General features: G+C 33.7%; 2 protein-coding genes across 3 annotated transcripts in view; both read right to left on the bottom strand.

Moving 5' to 3' along the window:
* Window positions 1-22144, bottom strand: part of LOC141283355 (disheveled-associated activator of morphogenesis 1-like) — a 79148-nt gene that overhangs the window by 1571 nt on the left and 55433 nt on the right. Inside the window, exons 2-3 of the mRNA XM_073816636.1 lie at window positions 14031-14303; window positions 1475-1577 (exon numbers count right to left, since the gene is read on the bottom strand). Of these exons, the coding sequence (XP_073672737.1) occupies window positions 1475-1577; window positions 14031-14213 (286 nt within the window). The 5' untranslated portion in view covers window positions 14214-14303. The remainder of the gene's footprint in view (window positions 1-1474; window positions 1578-14030; window positions 14304-22144) is intronic.
* LOC141348388 (disheveled-associated activator of morphogenesis 1-like) overlaps window positions 1-22144 on the bottom strand; it is a 106434-nt gene that overhangs the window by 69796 nt on the left and 14494 nt on the right. The window lies entirely within an intron of this gene.

Here is a 22144-nt window from a genome sequence, read left to right as displayed (position 1 = left end):
CAAATTCAATTTTATTTTACTACATTTTTACATTTAAAAAAAAAAAAAATTCAAAAACCATGTCTAATTAATTTAAATCATGAAACTTACGCAATTAAACAGCAATTTACTAAAAGTTTAACAAAAGTAATTGTTAAGACCCTATGAAATAATGTGTTATTTTTTCTCAAATTCAGTTTTATTTTATTCCAAATTCCATTTTTAAAATATAAAAAATATTCAAAAACCATGTCTAATTAATTCAAATCACGAAACTTATGCAAATTAACAGTAATTTATTAAAAGTTTTTTATTAAAAGTAATTTTAAGACCCAATGAAATATGTATTATTTTTTTCTCAAATTCAGTTTTATTTGTACTAAATTTTGTGTTTCCATTAATTTTCTGCATTCCAGTTTATCCAGTTTCTGGTAAATATTCCTTAAGGTTTTTTTTTTTTTTTTAATTTTTTAATAATACTTTTCTTAGTAGTAGTACTATAATAACATTAAGTACTATATTTCTGTAACAGTTAAACCAAACTTTTATTTTGACAGCTAGCTGTGAAGACCTTCAAGTTTCTGTTTGTGTACATGACGATATTTTTTGTTTTTCAAAAGAAAGTGTAAAATGCTCATGAAGTGACTCTTAGAGCAGCTGAAACACAGCGAGCACCAGGCACTTCAGTATGTGTGTAGTAAACAAAAACAAAAACATGCGTCTGCGCTATTCATTCACACAGAGACGATATTTAAACAGTATTTCTGCATTCTAATATTCAACGACACCAGTCTATATTGCATTTTGATGCAAGTGTACTGACCTACTTCTGATTTATTCATCAAAAAATTTAGCAAATTCTGTGACATTCTGCGCTATACAGTCAATTGCATTTTTATGACTGGATTCAGCAAATCCGTCCACTTTCTCTTTTCTTTTTTTAGCTCTTAGTTGCTGAATGAAACAGGCCAACTCAAACACTGCCAAACTTTCTCTGCACCAACAAACTGGGCATTCTCAAGAGCAACAATGCACTTTTAGGTCACTTTATTTTGAAAGCATCTGCTAAGAACATAATGTCAGAGAAAGCCTCTTCATTCTGTCTTTAAGAAGTCTAACTTTAAGATGTCCAGTTATCCAAAATCTCAGCTGACACTGAATTGACACTGAAAAGATTAATGAAAACATGTAATAGATTAGCCATTTTAAATCAGAGAAAGCAGAGATAAGGGGCATTAACTCAGAATCCTGTTTCGCCCAGACGGAGAGGTGATTGTTAAGCACTTTGATATATGAGGTGTTTAAACACCGTTCTGACAGGATGACAGTGTAATCTGCTGCACTGAACCTTCAACTGAGGATAAGTGGATAAAACACACACACACACACACACACACACACACACACACACACACACACACACACACACACACACACACACACACACACACACACACACACACACACACACACACACACACACACACACACACACACAATGACCTAACCTTCTTCTTGCTGCAGTATATCTGCCATTTCTTTTCTGCTGGTAAAGCAAACATGGCCTCTCTGTGCTTCTCTGTGAGGTCCAGCTCATCCTGAAATGAAAGAAAACGAGAGACAGAAAGAGAAAAAGAAAGATTAGATATTTTTGAACCTGGACATGGCGAAAACAAACTGTAAACCCCTCGAGGCAGGGTCAATATCCACCCACAAACCAGTGATAACAGCATGTGGAAACCACAGAATGTTTTTTCAACTTTCTCCTTACCCACAAATACTTCCTCAAATCCTCCAGCAGAGAGGACACAGAGGAAATTGACAGAACGAGAACAAAACGTTCACGATAGCAGACAGAGTAAGTGGTGATTTATGCTTCAGGCCTGATGAAATGACATTTCTTTCCACTGTATACTTTTATATGGCTGGAATGATAATAAAACAAAGTTTACATGAACTTCACTTGACTTGAGATTGGAAAACACAAAGGAAATGAACGTTTTTGTGTCAAATGAAAGTGCCAATACTTGTTTTATAGTCAAAAGCCAGAGGTAAATTTATGAAGAATTTGAATTGAAGTGGCAAGAAGAATTAAAATTGCAATTCAGATGTGAATTTAGATATAAATATGATGGAATTAAATAAAAAATAGTATTTTTTCACCAAAATGAAAATACTTGGCCAAAGCCGAACAAAATTACACAATGGGTGGAAGGCTGATTACTGAACAGTTTTTTTGTTTTTTGTTTTAATTCTCAAAAAGAATTAAAATTGCAATTCAGATGTGAATTTAGATATAAATATGATGGAATTAAATAAAAAAATATTAGGGATGCACCAAAAAGAAAATTACACAATGGGTCAAAGGCCAATTACCAAACTCATTTTTTTTTCACCATTGCATAAATTACATAGCTAATATTTGCTTTTACAGTTTTGTCTTGCTTTTCAAAGAAAAAAAAAGAAAAATAATTATTTAACACTGAACATTTTTGACAATCTAGTAGACATTATAGCCTAGCAACAAAGCACAATTTAACTTAAAATGAATAAATTAGTAAAATAATTCTCTTTGGCCATTTTTAAGACCCCCTTCTTGAATCAGGCGTGTGTTTTTAATATACAAATAAATGCAGCCTTGCTGAGCAAAGGAGAATGTAATAATACATGTATTAATAGAGCTGTTGGGTTACTTTTTTATTTTATTTTACAGAACAACAGTAAAATTACAGTACTAACATTTATGAATGTTGACTTTTATTTTGGCAGAAACCTGCAAGAAGACCTCAGTATTACTTTTTGCTGACAGCAGCAGATTTATGAATGATTTTCATCATGCAGATTTCCCTTGCACTTTTGGACACTTTGGAAAGAGCTTTTTTTGCTATTTTCTGCCGAATAATTTTGGCTGCCGAACATTCGGTGCATCCCTAAGAAATATATATCCATAAGTTAAATATTTATTTTAAAAGTCAGTGATTATGTTGAAATCACCAAATTCCCATTTAAATTCATTACAGCTCGTTGTGAATCCTGCTCAAAACCATCTGTAAACACTGAACGCCTGACGACTGAATAATCAATGGCTTTGGCAATGAAAGTCCTACACATAAACTTCTACCACTTGTAATTTCCTTTTGTTTTGTCCTTGAAATAGCAGTTCGCCACAACAATCACTGTGTTGTGGTTGGTCCTCACAGTGGGTGTGGGTTTCCACAGAGAAAGAACTGGTTTGTTTGTTAGCTGCTCTCGCCATGGCAGTCCCATGTGAACTGATGGTTCCACTGTGAATTCCCACTTGTACACAAACAAATGAAAATATTCATATTACAACGTCTATGGGAGAGAAATCCATTCATTTGAACAAAACTAATTCGGTGTACAATCAGAAAGAATATTTTGTGACATGAGGGTGTTGGTCCCTTTACAAAGCACTCTGTTGTCCTCCAGAGACACTGCAAGAGTTTTCCCATAGCCTTCTATATCTGTTGTGTACTGCACTTTTTTTTTTTTTTTTACAATTTTAAAGGGATAGCTCACCTAAAAACAGAAATTACCCCATGATTTACTCAATATGTTTTCTTCTTTCGGATGAATACAAATGGAGTTATTTTAAAAATGTCCTGGATCTTCCAAGCTTTACAATGGCAGTGAATGGGAGATTTTTAAGCCCGATGAAGTGCATAAATCCATCATAAAAAGTACTCCACATGGCTCCAGAGGTTAATAAAGGCCTTCTCAAAAACTTTTTAATATACAGTTGAGGGCAAAAGTTTACGACCCCCTTTCAGAATCCGCAAAATGTTGATTATTTGACCAAAATAAGAAAGATCATACAAAATGCATGTTATTGTTTATTTAGTACTGACCTGATTAGGATATTTCACATAAAAGATGTTTACATATAGTCTACAAGAGAAAATAAAAAGTTTACATCCCCTTGATTCTTAATAATGTGTTGTTACCTGAATGATCCACAGCTGTGTTTTTTTGTTTAGTGGTAGTTGTTCATGAGTCCCAGTTAAACTGCCTGCTGTTCTTCAGAAAAATCCTTCAGGTCCCAGCATTTTTGTGTATTTGAACCCTTTCCAATGATGACTGTATGGTTTTGAGATCCATCTTTTCACACTGAGGACAACTGAGGGACTCATATGCAACTATTACAGAAGGTTCAAACGCTCACTGATGCTCCAGAAGGAAAACCCATGCATTACGAGCTGGGGGTGAAAACTTTTGAACAGAATGGAGACGTGTACATTTTTCTTATTTTGTCTAAATATCATGTTTTTTCATTTAGTACTGCCCTTAAGAGACTAAAAAAAGATACGTACATGTTTCCCAGAAGACAAAACAAGTTTAATTTACCCTGATCTTCAAATTTAAAAAGCTTTCATTCCCCGGCTTAATGCATCGTGTTTCCTTCTGGAGCATCAGTGAGCATTTGAACCTTCTGTAATAGTTGCATATGACTCCCTCAGTTGTCCTCAGTGTGAAAAGACGGATCTCAAAATCATAAAGTAATTGTTGGAAAGAGTTCAAATACACAAAAATGCTGGAAAACTTTTTAACGGGGTAATTTTTATAAAATATTAACTATTATTTTCTCTTGTGGACTATATAACATCTTTTATTTGAAATATCATCTTCAGGTCAGTATTAAATAAACAAACAACATGCATTTTGTATGATCCCTCTTATTTCGGTAAAATAATTAACATTTTGCAGATTTTGAAAGGGGGATGTAAACTTTTGACGTCAACTGTAACTCTGAATGTATTCGTCTGAAAGAAGAAAGTCATATACAGAATGGCTTGAGGGTGAGCAAATCATATGTGATTTTTAATTTTTTTGAAAGGCTGCACTTATGTGATAATACAGTTAAAAAAGTAATATTGTGATACAGGCCTATTATTACAATTTAACATAACGATTTTCTATTTGAATGATTTTAAAATATAATTTATTCCAGTGAAGGCAAAGGTGAATTTTCAGCATCATTACTTCAGTCTTGTCACATGATCCTTCAGAAATCATTCTGACATGCTGATTTGCAGTTTAAGAAACATTTCTTGGAATTATCGATGTTGAAAATGGAAAGGAAAAGGACATAGTTCACATTCAAGAGATAAATCAACCATCGACCTGCCCATTTCAGCAGCAGAATCTAATAAAGAGGTCTTTCAGCGTACATCTCTCACTGTAAATCCCTGCATGTAGCACTACACAGCGATCTGTCTGCCAGAACTGGTAATGGCTTCCTGTCTGGCAGTTCTTGGTGACAGTGATGTCCCTGATGCTCCACAGGGACGCAGAAGAGAGGAAGAGCTGCTGTTCCTCTCATCCGGCCTGGTGTCTCTTCCATCGCTCATCTTCCTGCGAATCCCCCGGCCTTTAGCGGAAACGAGCTGCAGAGTCAGCAGAAAGTCTAGACATCCCCGGCATATACGCATAAGGAACATACGCGTACAGTGTTTTGTTACAGTCAAGGGCAGCCAGACTACAACCAGGATGTTCCATTCATGCAGAAAACCACACCTTGCCTTATCTGAACCCAACACGCCACATCAAGCCCAGCATTCAGTTGCAGAACAAACATTAAAGCCTGAGCTGTGTGTATCAATCTATCAATGCTCTACAAAACCTTTCAGCACTTATAATGAGGAAAGCGTCCACTGTAGAACATAAATTCTCCACTGTAGACTGTACAGTAAGTGATTGAGCTGTCAAATCAACTCTTAATTAATGGAGAATGCAGTGGGATAACTCTCAAATTACATAATTTAAAAGAACTCATTATCATTATCATTATTATTACAGTTCACTGTATACAGCATTAACTACAGTGGCACGCAGTTTGAAATAAGAGAGACCATACAAAATGCATGTTATTTTTTATTTAGTACTGTCTCGAGTAAGATATATTAAATAAAAGATGTTTACATTTAGTTCACAAGACAAAAAAAAGCTGAAATCCTGAGTTTGTGAACACTTGGTTCTTAATACTGTGTGTGGTTACCTGAATGATCTGCAACTGTTTTTTTTTGTGTGTGTGTGTGTGTGTGAGTGATTGTTGTTCCTTGTTTGTTCTGAACAGTTAAACTGCACTTCAAAAATGTTTTTCTTACTTAGATTTTTTGTCTTGTTTCCAGCCAAAATATATAAAAATTCTTAAATCTTCCAATGGGGTAAGCAAAAATATCATTAATGTTAATGTTATTAATAATCTTATTTCAAACGGAAAACAAGATTGTTTTTCTTACCCCATTGGCAGGTTATTTTGCTTGTTTCAAGCAAAAATGCACTTAATTTTGACTTGTTTTTTTCTGAACTCTTCTAGAAAATCCTTCTTGATTTAAGAATTTTTTGATATTTTGTCTGGAAACAAGACAAAAAAATCTAAGTAAGAAAAGCATTCAGTTTTACAGCATCTTTTGCATATTTGAACCCTTTCCAGCAGTGACTGTATGATTTTTAAGGTCCATCTTTTTACGCTGACGACAATTGAGGGACTTAAACGCAACCGTAAAAAAAAAGGTTCAAATACTCACTGATGCATTAAAGGAGAACTCCGGTGTGATTTTGACCTAAAGTGTATTGAATCATGATACCGAGTGTGAACGTACCTTGCATATTTCATCTCGGTTTGTGTCCAGCTGTCCGAAATCTGGGGTCATTTAGCCGATGCTCACAACAGGCTGTCTATGAGAGTGAACAGGGCATCGGGAAAGCCATGTAAATAAATCACTGTTTTACGCCATTTACGAGGCACAAAGTAGCGCCACACTTCATCGGTAGACTTCCAAGGGCCCTGACATTTAAAACGAGACATTGTGAACTCAGAAAAAGCACCGGTAGTTTATTTACAAGAAGATTTATACAGACATCTTCCACCAGGAACAGAGCAGTAGCCGCCATCTTAAATGTAGACAAGATAAGTCGAGTGTCGAGCACGAAGGAAACTACAGCCTTATACGTTGATAACCTGATAAATTCATTGGTGCTCGACACTCGATTTGTTGTGACTAAGTTCAGGATGGCGGCTACCGGATTTTCTTTCCCAGATACTGTCTGTATAAATCTTCTTGTAAATAAACTACCGGTGCTTTTTCTGAGTTCTCAATGTCTCGTTTTAAATGTCAGGGCCCTAGGAAGTCTACCGATGAAGTGTGGAGCTACTTTGTGCCTCGTAAATGGCGTAAAACAGTGATTTATTTACATGGCTTTCCCGATGCCCTGTTCACTCTCATAGACAGCCTGTTGTGAGCATCGGCTAACTGACCCCAGATTTCGGACAGCTGGACACAAACCGAGATGAAATATGCAAGGTACGTTCACACTCGGTATCATGATTCAATACACTTTAGGTCAATATCACACCGGAGTTCTCCTTTAAGAGCTGGGGGGGTGAAAACTTTTGAACAGGATGTCCAAATTTTTCTTATTTTGTTGAAATATCATTTTTTTTCCATTTAGTACTGCCTTCGAAAGCAACAAAAGATACTTGCATGTTTTTTTACAATTAACCTTGATCTTCAAATTCAAAAAGTTTTCACCCCCCGGCTCTTAATGCATCGTGTTTCCTTCTGGAGCGTCAGTGAATGTTTGAACCTTTTTTAATAGTTGTGTTTGAGCCCCTCAATTGTCCTCAGTGTGAAAAAAATGGACCTTAAAAATCATACGGTCACTGCTGGAAAGGGTTTAAATTTGCAAAAGATGCTAGAAAACTGAATCTCCAGGCCCTGAAAAACATTAATCAGTTTAACTGTTCAGAACAAACAAGGGACTCATGAACAACCATCACAAAACAAAAAAACAGTCATAGATCATTCAGGTAACCACACATAGTACTGTGCAAAAGTTGGTTATTTTAATAATTTTAGCTATTTTTTTGTCTTGCAGACTCAGGACAGTACTAGATAAAAAAATAACATGCATTTTGTATGATCTCTATTATTTTGTTAAATAATTTACATTTTCACAGATTCTGCAAGGGGTTCCTAAACTTTTGCATGCCACTGTATGCCTTTATGCTTTATACAGATGTTAAAGGGATAGCTAACCTGAAAACAAAAGTGTCATAATTTATTCACCCTCATGCTGCTCCAAACCTGTCCAAACCTCTTTGTTTCATAAAACACAAAAGGAGAAATTCAGTCTTTTCCATCCAGTTACAATAGCTGTTTCCATCCACATATTTTTATATGCATTTTGGGATATCACATAAAAAAGTTGAATGGAAAGGCCAAGATGTGCATAAAATCTTAGAATATGCATAAACAACTTCTGTGCTCAACTGAGGCCATTTTTTTTAAACCAATAAGACGACATGCACATAAATAAGCTTCAGAATGCATAACAGAAAATGCATGTTTATGACTTTGCCTCAACAGATCATATGACTGGATAACTGGACTAACCAGCTGACCTCACTGCACACCATCTCATGTTATTTTAGTCATTCTGAAGGGCTTAGGCCAAAGTTGGTCATCAAAATATAATTACCTCCCAAAGCTGTCTCACACAATTGCGTTCCCACACATCAGTCATCCGCCTCCGTATGCAAGATAATATGACAGCATTTGTTATTGTTTTGTCTATGAAACAAGCTATAGTGGCTTTCCCGGTGGAAGCGACTTAATTAAAATTGGTGCCAGTTTCTTAGGAAGCAATTATTTTGTTCTCTTAAACACATGAGATGGAAACAGTACTTTATCTGCGAATGTTTTATATGATATTGCAATTTTTTTTTAAATTCACAGCTTTGTATGGAAACGCAGCTAACGAGATCACTGGAGCTTTTAAAGTTTTAAAAAGGGCAAAAAACACCACCAATGTGGTGTGTAACATTTTTTAAATCTTCTGAAGTTATATGAAAATCAGGGCATCCACTCTAGCTCTCTTTTATGGAAGCATGTTTCCGCCACTGGGTAAAAAATAAAAATAAAAATGTAAATTCTGCAATTCTGCAATTCTGAGAAACTGCTAATTATTCAGTCAGAATTGTGAGATATAAACTCACAATTTTGAGTACACGTCTTTTTTACCCTAAAAATTGGACTTTCTAACTTTCAATTGCAAGTTTATATCTCGCAATTCTAAAAAAAAAGAGCAAAAAGTCAGAATTTCTAACTATATTTCTTGCAATTGTGAGCTTATATCACAAAATATAAACTCGCATTTGCAAAGAAAAAAAAGGTTTATCTCGCAATTCTGACTTCATTTCTCCAAATTTCAAGTTTATATCTCGCAATTCTGACTGTAACACACAATTGCAAGTTTATATCTTACAATTCAGAAGAAAAACGTAAGAATTGTGGGATATAAACTCGCAATTGCGAGGAAAAAAGTCTAAATTGTGAGTTTTAATTTCACAATTCTTACTTTATTTCTTGCAATTGTGAGCTTTTAACACACAATTCTGAAAAAAGTCAGAATTGCGAGATACAAACTCGCATTGCAAATAAAAGGTCATATTTGTAAGTTTCTCAATTCTGATTTTATTTCTCACAATAATGAGTTAATATCAAGAAAAAAATCTGAATTGTGAGATACAAACTTGCATTTGTGAGAAGTCAAAATTTTGAATTTTCATTTCGCAATTCTAACTTACTTTGTCCCAACTGTGAGTTTATATCATGCAATTCTGAGAAAAAAGTCAGAATTGTGAGATATAAACTTGCAATTGCAAGAAGAAAGTCAGAATTGCAAAATGCAAACTTGCATTTGAGAGAGAAAAAAAAAAAGATTTGTGAAAATAAGATTTTTATCTTGCAATTCGATCATTTCTTAGAATTGCAAGTTTATATCTAAAAATACTGAGAAAAAGGTCAAAATTGTGAGAAAAAAGTCAGAATTGTGGAATATAAACTCGCAGTTGAAAGAAAAAAGTTTAAATTGCAATTCTTTATTGAATTGCAAAACTTTATTTCTCGCAATTGTGAGCTTATAACACGCAATTCTGAAAAAAGAATTGTAAGTATAAATCTAGTAATTCTGAGAGAAAATGTCAGAATTTAAAATTTTCCTTTCGCAATTCTAACTTTCTTTTTTACCAATTGTGAGTTTATATCACACAATTTTGAGAAAAAGTCAGAACTGTGAGAAAAGTCAGAATTGTGAGATACAAGCTCGCATTTGAGAAAAAGTCTTTGTATGATTGTAGATTTGTAGATAAGATTTGGATGTTTTTATCTCGCAATTCAAAATTTATTTCTTGCAATTGTATGTTTATATCACACAAATCTGAGAATAAGGTCAGAATTGCGAAATACAAACTCGGATCTGCGAGAAAAGTCAGATTTTTTTGTTTTTTTTACTCAGAATTGCAAGTTTATATCCTGCAATTCTGACTTTATAACTTTATAACTCACCACGAGTTTATGTCTCACCATTCTAATAAAAAAAAAGTAAGAATTACGAGATATAAAATCTAACTTTATTTCTCCCAATTGAAAGTTTTTGTTTTGCAAATCTGAGAAAAAAGTCAGAATTGCGAGATATAAACTAACAATTGCAAGAAAAAAGTCAGACTTGAAGAGAGATGAAAACTTTTCTCGCAATTATGAGTTTACATTACTCAATTCTGAGAAAAAAAGTCAGAATTCTGAGATAAAGTGTCACAATAAGCTTTATTATTTTTTATATAGTGGCGGAAACAGACTTTCATACTCTTTGGTGTGGGCATAAGAGAAATAGCAAATGTCCAATACGTGAACGAATCAATCGGACTGATATGCTTATGGAACTTGCTGAAGACTTGAAATATGATGCATGAAACATGGACCACTTCTGTGATATTTTTATGGTCCTCTTACGCCCACATTTGCTGTAATTGTATGTAGAGGAGCAACCAGTAGCCTGCATTCTTTAAATAAGTCATGCAAGTCAAAACATGAGAGTGAGTAAATAACAGAATTTAATTTTTGGTTGAACTTAACCTTAAATTCTATGCTATAAAAGGATAATAACAGTCTCAAATGTCATATCTGGGGCTAAGACCTAATCAAAAAAGACAAAATCACATGGAAACTCTCTTCATGTAGCTCATTATTTTCACTTTATCCTAAAAAGCCCCTTTGTTCTACGAATATTTTTGTAATTCTAATGTGCTGAATATGATGAATTTGTAAGAAGACTTTGCCAAGCCCTGACACGAAGGGAGATTTGCATAATAACCTCTAAATAAACCTCAGCTACAGTATTTCAAATAATTACCCAGGTATCCTCTACTGAACATAACATTACTGGAGTGTGAATAAGCAGGCAGGTTGCCAGTTACGCAACACCGGTTTACAAACTCAACAAGAACTTGCCAGAACGGCGCGTGCTGAGAGCATGAAATCTTTCTGTGAGGGCTTTGAAAAGAGAACAACTGCTGCTGCTTTGTGTTGTACATCAATTCGAACCCAAGTACAGGGAAAGGGAGGTTAAGAGCAGGTCAGAGCAAAAACAAGCAATTACTCTGCACTGCAGTCCAAGACACAAGGCCACTCAATGGGATCCATTGATGTGCAAAGTGGAAGCTGGCAGAGTTGAAGGAGGAGACGGGAGAGAGAGGCAGAGTCTGCAGCACGCCACACTGCTGCCATTTCTATTCAAGCAAGGATTAAAGACAACACATTTGATGGATCAATTACAGCTCCTTCATTATGCACAATTAGAGAGCAAACAAGGAGGGACTGAGGACGTGGAAAATAATGGTTTGGTTAATTAATTAGATCCACATGCAACATATAAAAATACTAGTTTGGAGGGTTTATATTACGCAATTCTGAGGAAAAAAATCTGAATTGTGGGTTTTTATTTTGCAATTCTAACTTTATTTCTCCAAATTGTGAGATTACACCATGCAATTCTGAGAAAAAATGTCAGAATTGCTAGAAAAAAAAAAGTCAGAATTGCGAGATATAAACTCGCATTTTGCATTCTCATTTGCAATTCTGAAAAATCCGAATTTTGAGTTTTTATTCCACAATTCTAACTTTATATTTCCCAATTGTGACTTCTAATGAAATTCTGAGAAAAAGAATTGTGATTTTCTTTTGCAAATTTAACTTTATTTCTCCCAACTGTGAGTTTATACCATGCAATTCTAAAGGAAAAAGTCAGAATTGTGAGAAAAAAAAAGTCAGAATTGTGAGTTTTATTTTGCAAATTTAACTTAATTTCCCCCAACTGTGAGATTATACCATGCAATTCTGAGAAACAATATCTGAATTGGGAGAAATAAAGTTAAATTTGCAAAATAAAACTCACAATTCTGACTTTTTTCTCCCAATTCAGATTTTTTTTCTCAGAATTGCATGATATAAACTCACAGTTAGAAGAAATAAAGTTAAATTTGCAAAATAAAACTGTCAATTAAGACTTTTCTCACAATTCTAACTTTATTTCTCCCAACTGGGAGTTTATACCATGAAATTCTGAGAAAAAAAAATCTGAATTGGGAGAAATAAAGTTAAATTTGCTAAATAAAACTCACAATTCTGACTTTTTTCTCCCAATTCAGTTTTTTTTTTCCTCAGAATTGCATGATATAAACTTACAGTTAGGAGAAATAAAGTTAAATTTGCAAAATAAAACTGACAATTCTGACTTTTCTCACAATTCTAACTTTATTTCTCCCAACTGTGAGTTTATACCATGCAATTCTGAGGAAAAAAGTCAGAATTGCATGATATAAATTCACATTTGCGGGTAAAAAAGTCAGCATTTTGAGTTTTTATTTCGCAATTCTAACTTTATTTCTACCATTTGGGAATTTATATCATGCAATTGTGAGAAAATAAAGTCACAATTCTGAGAGAAAAAGTCAGAATTGCGAGATATAAATTTGCATTTGCGGGGGAAAAAAGTCAGCATTTTGAGTTTTTATTTCGCAATTCTAACTATATTTTTCCTAATTGTGAGTTTATATCACACAATTCTGAGAAAAAAGTCAGAATTGTGAGTTTTTATTTGACAAATTTTACTTTATTTCTCCAAACTGAGAGTTTATATCACGCAATTCTGAGAAAAAAATTCTGAATTTTGAGTTTTTATTTTGCTAATTTAACTTCACTTCTCCCAATTATGAGTTTATATTATGCAATTCTGAGAAAAAAAGTCAGAATTGCGGGATATAAACTCGCATTTGCAGGGGAAAAAAGTCAGAAATGTGAGTTTTTATTTTGCAATTCTGACTTTATTTCTCGCAATTATGAGTTTATATTGAGGAAAAAAAGTCAGTATTGCAAGATATATAATATATTATAATATAATATAATATGGATGCATTTATTTAGGGTTCTATGAAATCCGTTTTATTTTTTCCCATTTTTTGTTTTGTTTCCAAATTCTATTTGTTTTTTATTTCAGTTTTATTTTTTCTAGACTCTGTTTTAATGGTTAAATTAAACAATATGAATCAAAAAGAATGTTTCATTAACTGAATGAAATCATGAAATGTACACTATACCATCAATTTATTTAAAGTTGAACAAAAATGTAATTTTCATGGTACTATGAAATACTTTTTAGTTTTTTCTCAATTCATTTATTGTATTAAAAAAATGAATGTATTGTTGTTGTTGTTTTTTTTTTTTTTTTCAGAAATACTGTGTTGTGTATTTACATTTGTCTGGTAAATATATTCTGGTAAATATGCAGGTTTTAATATTTAAATAGTATTTTTGTGACTTAATATTCCCAGACACTAGTCACACAGATTTATATATCCAAAACATCCATCAAATCGCCTTAAAATATGTCTTAAAGTGACAGTAAACACGTATAATGTTCCCAAAAAATGTCAATATCAAAGAAGCTGAAAATAAAAAAGAAATGAGCAGCAAATCAGCATATTAGTTTTCCGAAGGATCATGTGACACTGAAGCCTGGAGTAACGCTGTAAATTCAACACATGAATAAATGACATTTTTAAATAGAAAACAGTTATCTTAAATTGTAATCATATTTTATAATATCACTGTTTTAACTGTATATTAATGTCCATGATGTCTAGAAGTCAGCACAGGTAAAACTGCACAGAAATGTTCAAAGTTGGCACCTACCACCAGCTCTGAGAACATAGCGTCCAGCTCGTCATAGCTAGGGATGGGCAGCGCGGGCTCCATGGCCTGCAGGGCAAAGTCCTCCCGCAGACGGTAGGTGATCTCTGGGTGGTCACTGCTCTGGAAGCAGCAAAAGAAGAAGGACACACCGTGCCCTCCGCCCCCGCGTTTTCGTGGCGCCATGGCTGCTTCAGAGTACGGGCTCAAGGGGTGATGGGAATGAGGGAGTGGTGGTCCTCCCCCAGGTAAGAGCTACGCTTGGATCACTCAGCCCTGTCAGAAAACAGACAAAGAAGCTTACGTCAACACATGAGGTCATTTCTCAGGACAAAGACTTGATCTGCTTGATCTAAAACTCTAAAGCAAGACGTCAGCCTAGAAAGACTCCGCTAGGACTAGTCAACACCACAAGTAGTCACATAACGTGCATGTAATCATCAGATTGGCTCATTCCAAGTAACCACATCACAGGAGCGACTGCGGACCACAATGCATCACTCCCTACATGGGATTACAGAGGCTGTGCAAATTAACACAGCTTGCATCCACATGTGTCGGGCCACATCTATATTTAGGACAATAGAAAGAAAACCCTGGGCTTCAGTGACCACAAACAAAAATAAAAAGCCTTTTATATGATCCAAGCGTTACAAATAAGAGGACAAGAGAATGAAAGTGACAAATCAGTCACAAGAGATAGAGGCAGCACTTTATTGTAATCACTTAATAAAAACACTTAATTTAATAAACACTTAATTTATATCATCTATATAAAAAATAAATAAAATAAACACCTGTCAATATGTCAGAAATGCATTTTGGTATTGTTTAGGAAAACTTAAAAATAAATGAATAACTAATACAAAAATGTAATTATTATATATTATAATATGTTATATATATATATAAAAAATAAGGTTTATAATAATATGTTAATATATTTTTTAAAGGAATATACTAATAAATACTATTTACATTAATATTAATTAAAAGCAGTCGAACAATTTTGTTGAATTTTTAATAATGACAATTCTTCAATAATCTTATATTTTTTGCTTTTATAATTGTTTATTCATATTAATTACTTAAAAGCAAATGGAACAATTTTTTTAATGATTTTTTAATTATATAATAATTGTACCATAATTTAATTTTTATGTTATAATATAGATAAAATATATAATATATATACTTACACAACATTAAAATATGTTATAAAAATAAGGTTTATAATAATATATTAATATATAATTTTAAAGGAAAAAAGTACAAAAAAATGTTTTATAAAATTTTTTATTATTATTAATTCCTTAATTTAAAAAAGGAACAATTTTGTTTAATTTTTTAAATAATGATAATTCTACAATAATTCTATATATATATATTTTGCTTTTATAAAACATGCTTTATAATTTTTTATTAATATTAATTCCTTGAATAAAAGCAAATGGAACAATTTTGTTGAATTTTATTTATTATATGATAATTACACAATTTTATATTTATATATTATATTATATCTAAAATATATGATAAATATACAAATGCATATAACATTAAAAATATGTTAGATATAAAAAAATAAGGTTTATAATAATTTACTAATATTTTTTTAAATGAAAAAAGTAAAAAAAAATGTTATATATTTTTATTTATTCCTTAATTAAAAGCAATGAAACAATTTTGTTGATTTTTTTATTTATAGGATAATTATACAATAATTTTAGATTAATATTATAGTATATATAAAATATATAATAGATATATATGCACAACATTAAAATATGTTAGATATAAAAAATAAGGTTTTTAAAAACATGTTTTATCCAATTTTTATTATTAATTCCTTTACTAAAAGCAATGAAACAATTTTGTAGATTTTTTAATAATGATAATTCTACATATATATACACACACACACACACATACACACACATATATATATATATATATATATATATATATATTTTTTTTTTTTTTTTTTTTGTAGAGCAAAAAGTAAAAAATAAAATTTAATTCCTTATTAAATTAAGTTTGTAAGAACTCATTAAAAAAGAAATCTTAAAAAGAAAGCCCTTTTTCCTTAAATTAAAAAAAAACTATTAAAAAAATACTAATAAAAATATATATAAAATAAATATAAAAAATAAAATAAATAAATAAAATAAATATAAATATTATGATATCAGGACAGCTGCATTTGAGTTTCTGTCCCCCAAAATAACATTTTAATTCACAACATATAAACATGCTCTTCGGGCCATTCTATGTATGAGTTACAATAGTATTTGAATGCTTTTTTTTCAAATCTACAAACAAATCTAAACCACACTGACCCTCTTGTCATATAATACCTCAATAATCCATAAGCAGCCTCTCATGTTTGACATACTTTTCAAAAAATGCGAAACGAACAACTGCTGTAAGAACAATGTGTGTATGACAGAATCCACTCTGTGAAACATCTGTCACTCAAGCCCTGCAGCAGAAGGTCCTTCAGCTGTCTTTATAGCTTTGCATTGGGTGTGGAACCACAAACAAACAACACATGGTCACAACAATGAACACCACGGTCGCAACGTCGAATCTGCAAAACCAGCAAAACTCTCTGCCTTCGACAGGCGTACAGACGTGCAGGTGTGCGCAAACACCTGTGAGGCATTTCAGTGCCGATAAAACGAGGAACCGTTTGCCCCGTGGGCCAAGGAAGACGATTCTGATCACAGATGGCTGCCCTGAGGTCACAGAGAAACACATTGTGGGAAAACATCCAAGACTTCCAGATAAAAACCTGACAGAGGAAGACTATTCCAGGAAAAAATACAGAACGAGGAACTTGAGAGAAAAAATAAAGTGGACGAGAGAAAGTGTTTTTAACTGATGTAGGTGGAGATGTAAACGTTCCTAGCCAAGTCGTTCCCTTGAGTGGGCGAGTCTGGCACTGATGCCCCTTCACCGCCTGTCGGTCACCAATATAAATCGACACAGCTGGAGTACAGCTGAATATAACACCCCTCCGCCAGTCCATTGCCACAGTGGAATTCCCAGCTGCCCCTCCCTGGAATTGGAGTCGGTTGTCCCGACTGCGACTGCACAGTTCAAATGTCTTTTGTAATGTTTCATCTTTAGGAAAACTGTAATCTAGAGGAGGTTAACATGAAAGATATAGCATTTCCAGAATGAACATTTCCTGATAACTTACTCCCCTCCATGTCATCCAAGATGTTCAAGTCTTTCTTTCTTTGGTTGAAAAGAAATTAAGGTTTTTCAGGAAAACATTCCAGGATTTTTCTCCATATAGTGGACTTCATTGGTGGCCAATGGGTTGGAGGTTCAAATTGCAGTTTCAATGCAGCTTCAAAGGGCTTTACACGATCCCAGATGAGAAATAAGAGTCATATCTAGCAAAACGGTTGATCATGTTCTAAGAAAAATTCAAATTTATATACTTTTTAACCACAAACGCTTGTCTTGCACTAGCTCGACTTCACGCATTATGTAATGTTTTTGTAGGCTGAAGTAGTGACAGTGTTTACAAAGCGAACGTGCAAAGAAAGCTCCAAATTGCAGTTTCAATCCAGCTTCAAAGGGCTCTACACGATCCAAGATGAGAAATAAGGGTTGTATCTAGCAAACCGATTGGTTATTTTCTAAGAAAAATACACATTTATACACTTTTTAACCACAAATGCTTATCTTGCACTAGCTCGACTTCACGCATTATGTAATGTTTTTGTAGGCTAAAGTAGTGACAGTGTTTACAAACCGAACGTGCAAAGAAAGCTCCAAATTGCAGTTTCAATGCAGCTTTAAAGGGCTCTACACGATCCCAGATGAGAAATGAGGGTCATATCTAGCAAAACGATTGGTCATTTTCTAAAAAAAAAAAAAAATTAATATACTTTTTAACCAAAAACGCTTATCTTGCACTAGTTCGACTTCACGCATTATGTAATGTTTTTGTAGGCTGAAGTAGTGACAGTGTTTACAAAGCGAATGTGCAAAGAAAGCTCCAAATTGCAGTTTCAATGCAGCTTTAAAGGGTTCTACACGATCCCAGATGAGAAATAAGGGTCGTATCTAGCAAACCGATTGGTTATTTTCTAAGAAAAACAAAAAAACTAATTTATATACTTTTTAACCAAAAACGCTTATCTTGCACTAGTTCAACTTCATGCATTATGTAATGTTTTTGTAGGCTGAAGTAGTGACAGTGTTTACAAAGCGAACGTGCAAAGAAAGCTCCAAATTGCAGTTTCAATGCAGCTTTAAAGGGCTCTACACGATCCCAGATGAGAAATGAGGGTCATATCTAGCAAAACGATTGGTCATTTTCTAAAAAAAAAAAAAAATTAATATACTTTTTAACCAAAAACGCTTATCTTGCACTAGTTCGACTTCACGCATTATGTAATGTTTTTGTAGGCTGAAGTAGTGACAGTGTTTACAAAGCGAACGTGCAAAGAAAGCTCCAAATTGCAGTTTCAATGCAGCTTTAAAGGGCTCTACACGATCCCAGATGAGAAATGAGGGTCATATCTAGCAAAACGATTGGTCATTTTCTAAAAAAAAAAAAAAAAAAAAAAAAAAAAAAAAAAAAAAAAATTAATATACTTTTTAACCAAAAACGCTTATCTTGCACTAGTTCGACTTCACGCATTATGTAATGTTTTTGTAGGCTGAAGTAGTGACAGTGTTTACAAAGCGAATGTGCAAAGAAAGCTCCAAATTGCAGTTTCAATGCAGCTTTAAAGGGTTCTACACGATCCCAGATGAGAAATAAGGGTCGTATCTAGCAAACCGATTGGTTATTTTCTAAGAAAAACAAAAAAACTAATTTATATACTTTTTAACCAAAAACGCTTATCTTGCACTAGTTCAACTTCATGCATTATGTAATGTTTTTGTAGGCTGAAGTAGTGACAGTGTTTACAAAGTGAACGTGCAAAGAAAGCTCCAAATTGCAGTTTCAATGCAGCTTTAAAGGGCTCTACACGATCCCAGATGAGAAATAAGGGTCATATCTAGCAAAACGATTGGTCATTTTCTAAAAAAAAAAATAAAAAAATAAAAAATGTATATACTTTTTAACCAAAAACGCTTATCTTGCACTAGTTCGACTTCATGCATTTTGTAAAGTTTTTGTAGGCTGAAGTAGTGACAGTGTTTACAAAACGAACGTGCAAAGAAAGCTCCAAATTGCAGTTCCAATGCAGCTTCAAAGGGTTCTACACGATCCCAGATGAGAAATAATGGTCGTATCTAGCAAACCGATTGGTTATTTTCTAAGAAAAAACAAAAAAACTAATTTATATACTTTTTAACCAAAAATGCTTATCTTGCACTAGTTCAGCTTCATGCATTATGTAATGTTTTTGTAGGCTGAAGTAGTGACAGTGTTTACAAAGCGAACGTGCAAAGAAAGCTCCAAATTGCAGTTCCAATGCAGCTTCAAAGGGTTCTACGCGATCCCAGATGAGAAATAAGGGTCGTATCTAGCAAACCAATTGATTATTCTCTAAGAAAATACAAATTTATATACTTTTTAACCACAAATGCTTACCTTGCACTAGCTCGACTTCATGCATTATGTAATGTTTTTGAAGGCGGAAGTAGTGACAGTGTTTACAAAGCGAATGTGCAAAGAATGGTACAAAATTACAGCACTAGTGCAAGATGAGTATTTGTGATCAAAAAGTATATAAATTTTAATTTTTTTTTACCAAAAAAAGAGAGATTGTTTCACTAGAGCCCTTTGAAGCTGCATTGAAATTGTACTTTGGACCTTCAATCCCGTTGGCCACCACTGAAATCCACTATATGGAGACAAATCCTGAAATTATTTCTTTAAAAAACTTAATTCCTTTACAACTGAAGAAAGAAAGACATGGGGGTGAGTAAATACTAATTTTCATTCTGGAAGTGAACTTCTCCTTTAATGCTTTTATTTAGCAAGGACTCAAGTATATAATCAATATATTTATAATGCTACAAATAAAAAAAATTGCAGGCTTGGTGAGCACAAGATATTATCCAGATACTACTAATCCAGCTGGGCCGTTGTACTCACCTCACCCAGCAGTCAGAGTCTGGTTGCACTTACTGACATCCTGCATACCGACATGAGAGATTTTGGTTGGGTGAACTGTGAGATCATCTCTCAATCCACGAAAGATCACGAGCGACCACGCAATCCTTCCCCTCCTTTTGGTGCAATATCAAAACACATGCCCGGTGAAAGAGACCTGTGACCTTGGAGTACAGTGAGACTTCACTCCTATAACCTGCTGTGAGGAAACTCCACGCCACTGCTGGCACACCAACAACACTCACTCAAATTCTCTGCCTAACCTCTGGCTGACTCAGAGCTGATAATAAAATAACCTTTAACACCATTAGACCATAAGGTTAGCATCAAGACAGTTTGACTATTGAGTAATCGGTGTAACTGACACAAGGAATGCCACTAATTGACAGTTTGCGTTAAGTTGATCCATTATATGATTGTTTAAATGATGTTAAGATTTTTTTTTTTTAGTCGCATGTTTATTAATAAACCATTTAAATCTTAATAATGAGCCTTAAAGTGCCTACATAGCATATTAAAAGCTCAAGCGCATGCAAAAAAAAGCTTGCCAGTGCGCAGCAGCAGATATAATATTCATGAATATGTCAGGGAAAAACAGTAAGGAGACTGCATTAATGTTTTAATAATTAATTGATAAACTAGTGCTTTCTTTGTTTTCGGCGACACTGACTCGTCATCTCCGCAGTAGTGATGCACCTGTATGCATGTTTCATACAAATTACATAATCCGAGAATACTTAAAAAGTAGACATTTTTCACTATAGATATTTTTTTCATGTCTGTAAGGCAAGTATACACAGTGTTTTGCTTTCAAGTTTACAGAGACTGAGACAGCAGAAAGTTCATTCTGTTTGCTTTCATTATTTTACAAAAGCGCAGCGTTTTGTTGTTATTCTGAGTGCATGCAAATGAACGTATTTACAGATTCAAAAGATGTATTACTTTTATCTGTATGAGAAAAAATGATGGTGCCTCCATCAGTCATGCATTGAGCGTGCTACTATTCAGCTTCCACACTCCGCACAAACACTTCAATAGTGCAAATTTTTTCTAGGTTAACACAAGGCCATGTAAAGTTGCTACTAACATATTTCAGATAAAAAGCCATATTTGAGGTCGATAAATGATAGATGAGCATTTGGATGTCCTGCCTGATGTACTATATTACCACACAGACCAGCCGTTTATGGTCTGTGTGACTTCACCAATTTCTGTGGATTTTTTTTTCTGCGACTCAGCGGCTGATAAAATTTTGGTAGATCAAGCCTCTTCTCCTCGACTAACGGTAAGTTGACTTTTAGGGGGCAGCCCTATTAATTACTTAATATTATTAAGTCAATTAAGCTTAGTTTTTTTTTTTAGACATTACCTCATTGACATTTAATTTTTTTGCTTGTTTGTTTATTGCTTTTTTTGCTTCTCAAGTTAAAAAAAAAAATCAAGAGGAATTCTGAATTTAAAAATAAAATAATTATTATGAAAGAGTATTGCATTTAAAGGGATAGTTCACCCAAACATGAAACTTCTGTCATTAATTACTCAGCCTCATGTCGGTCCAAACCCGTAAGATCTTCATTTATCTTCTGAACACAAATGAAGATATTTTTAAGATATTTTGAACCACTGATGTTTGACTTGGGCCTTGAACGTGTCAGTTGCGTTGCTGTCTATGCAGGGTCAGAAAGCTCTTGGATTTCATCAAGATGAACAATGGTCTCATGGGTTTGGAACGACATTAGGGTGAACAATTAATAACAGAATTTTTAAATCTCCAATCCTTTTTGAAAATCCACTCTGTGCCAAAACTCTGAGGATCTGTGTTTACTGTAAGTTAACATGGACTGGATGGATTTGGACTTTTGCATCAGATATGGCCAATCCAGTCTGTCTTTGGGTTTTTTTTTTCAGTGTCTTGCCCAGTTTTTGGAAATCTGTGCTGTGGTTTATTTCAAAGTGGTGATTGGAGAGCTGCATTGCAAGTGGCCCTGACCAAAGGAAGGTGGTTATGGCTGGAATTGCAACAGTA

Source organism: Garra rufa, chromosome 13, assembly GCF_049309525.1.
Source record: "Garra rufa chromosome 13, GarRuf1.0, whole genome shotgun sequence".
In the NCBI taxonomy this organism is placed as follows: domain Eukaryota; kingdom Metazoa; phylum Chordata; class Actinopteri; order Cypriniformes; family Cyprinidae; genus Garra; species Garra rufa.
This window is presented reverse-complemented; position numbering and strand designations above follow the sequence as displayed.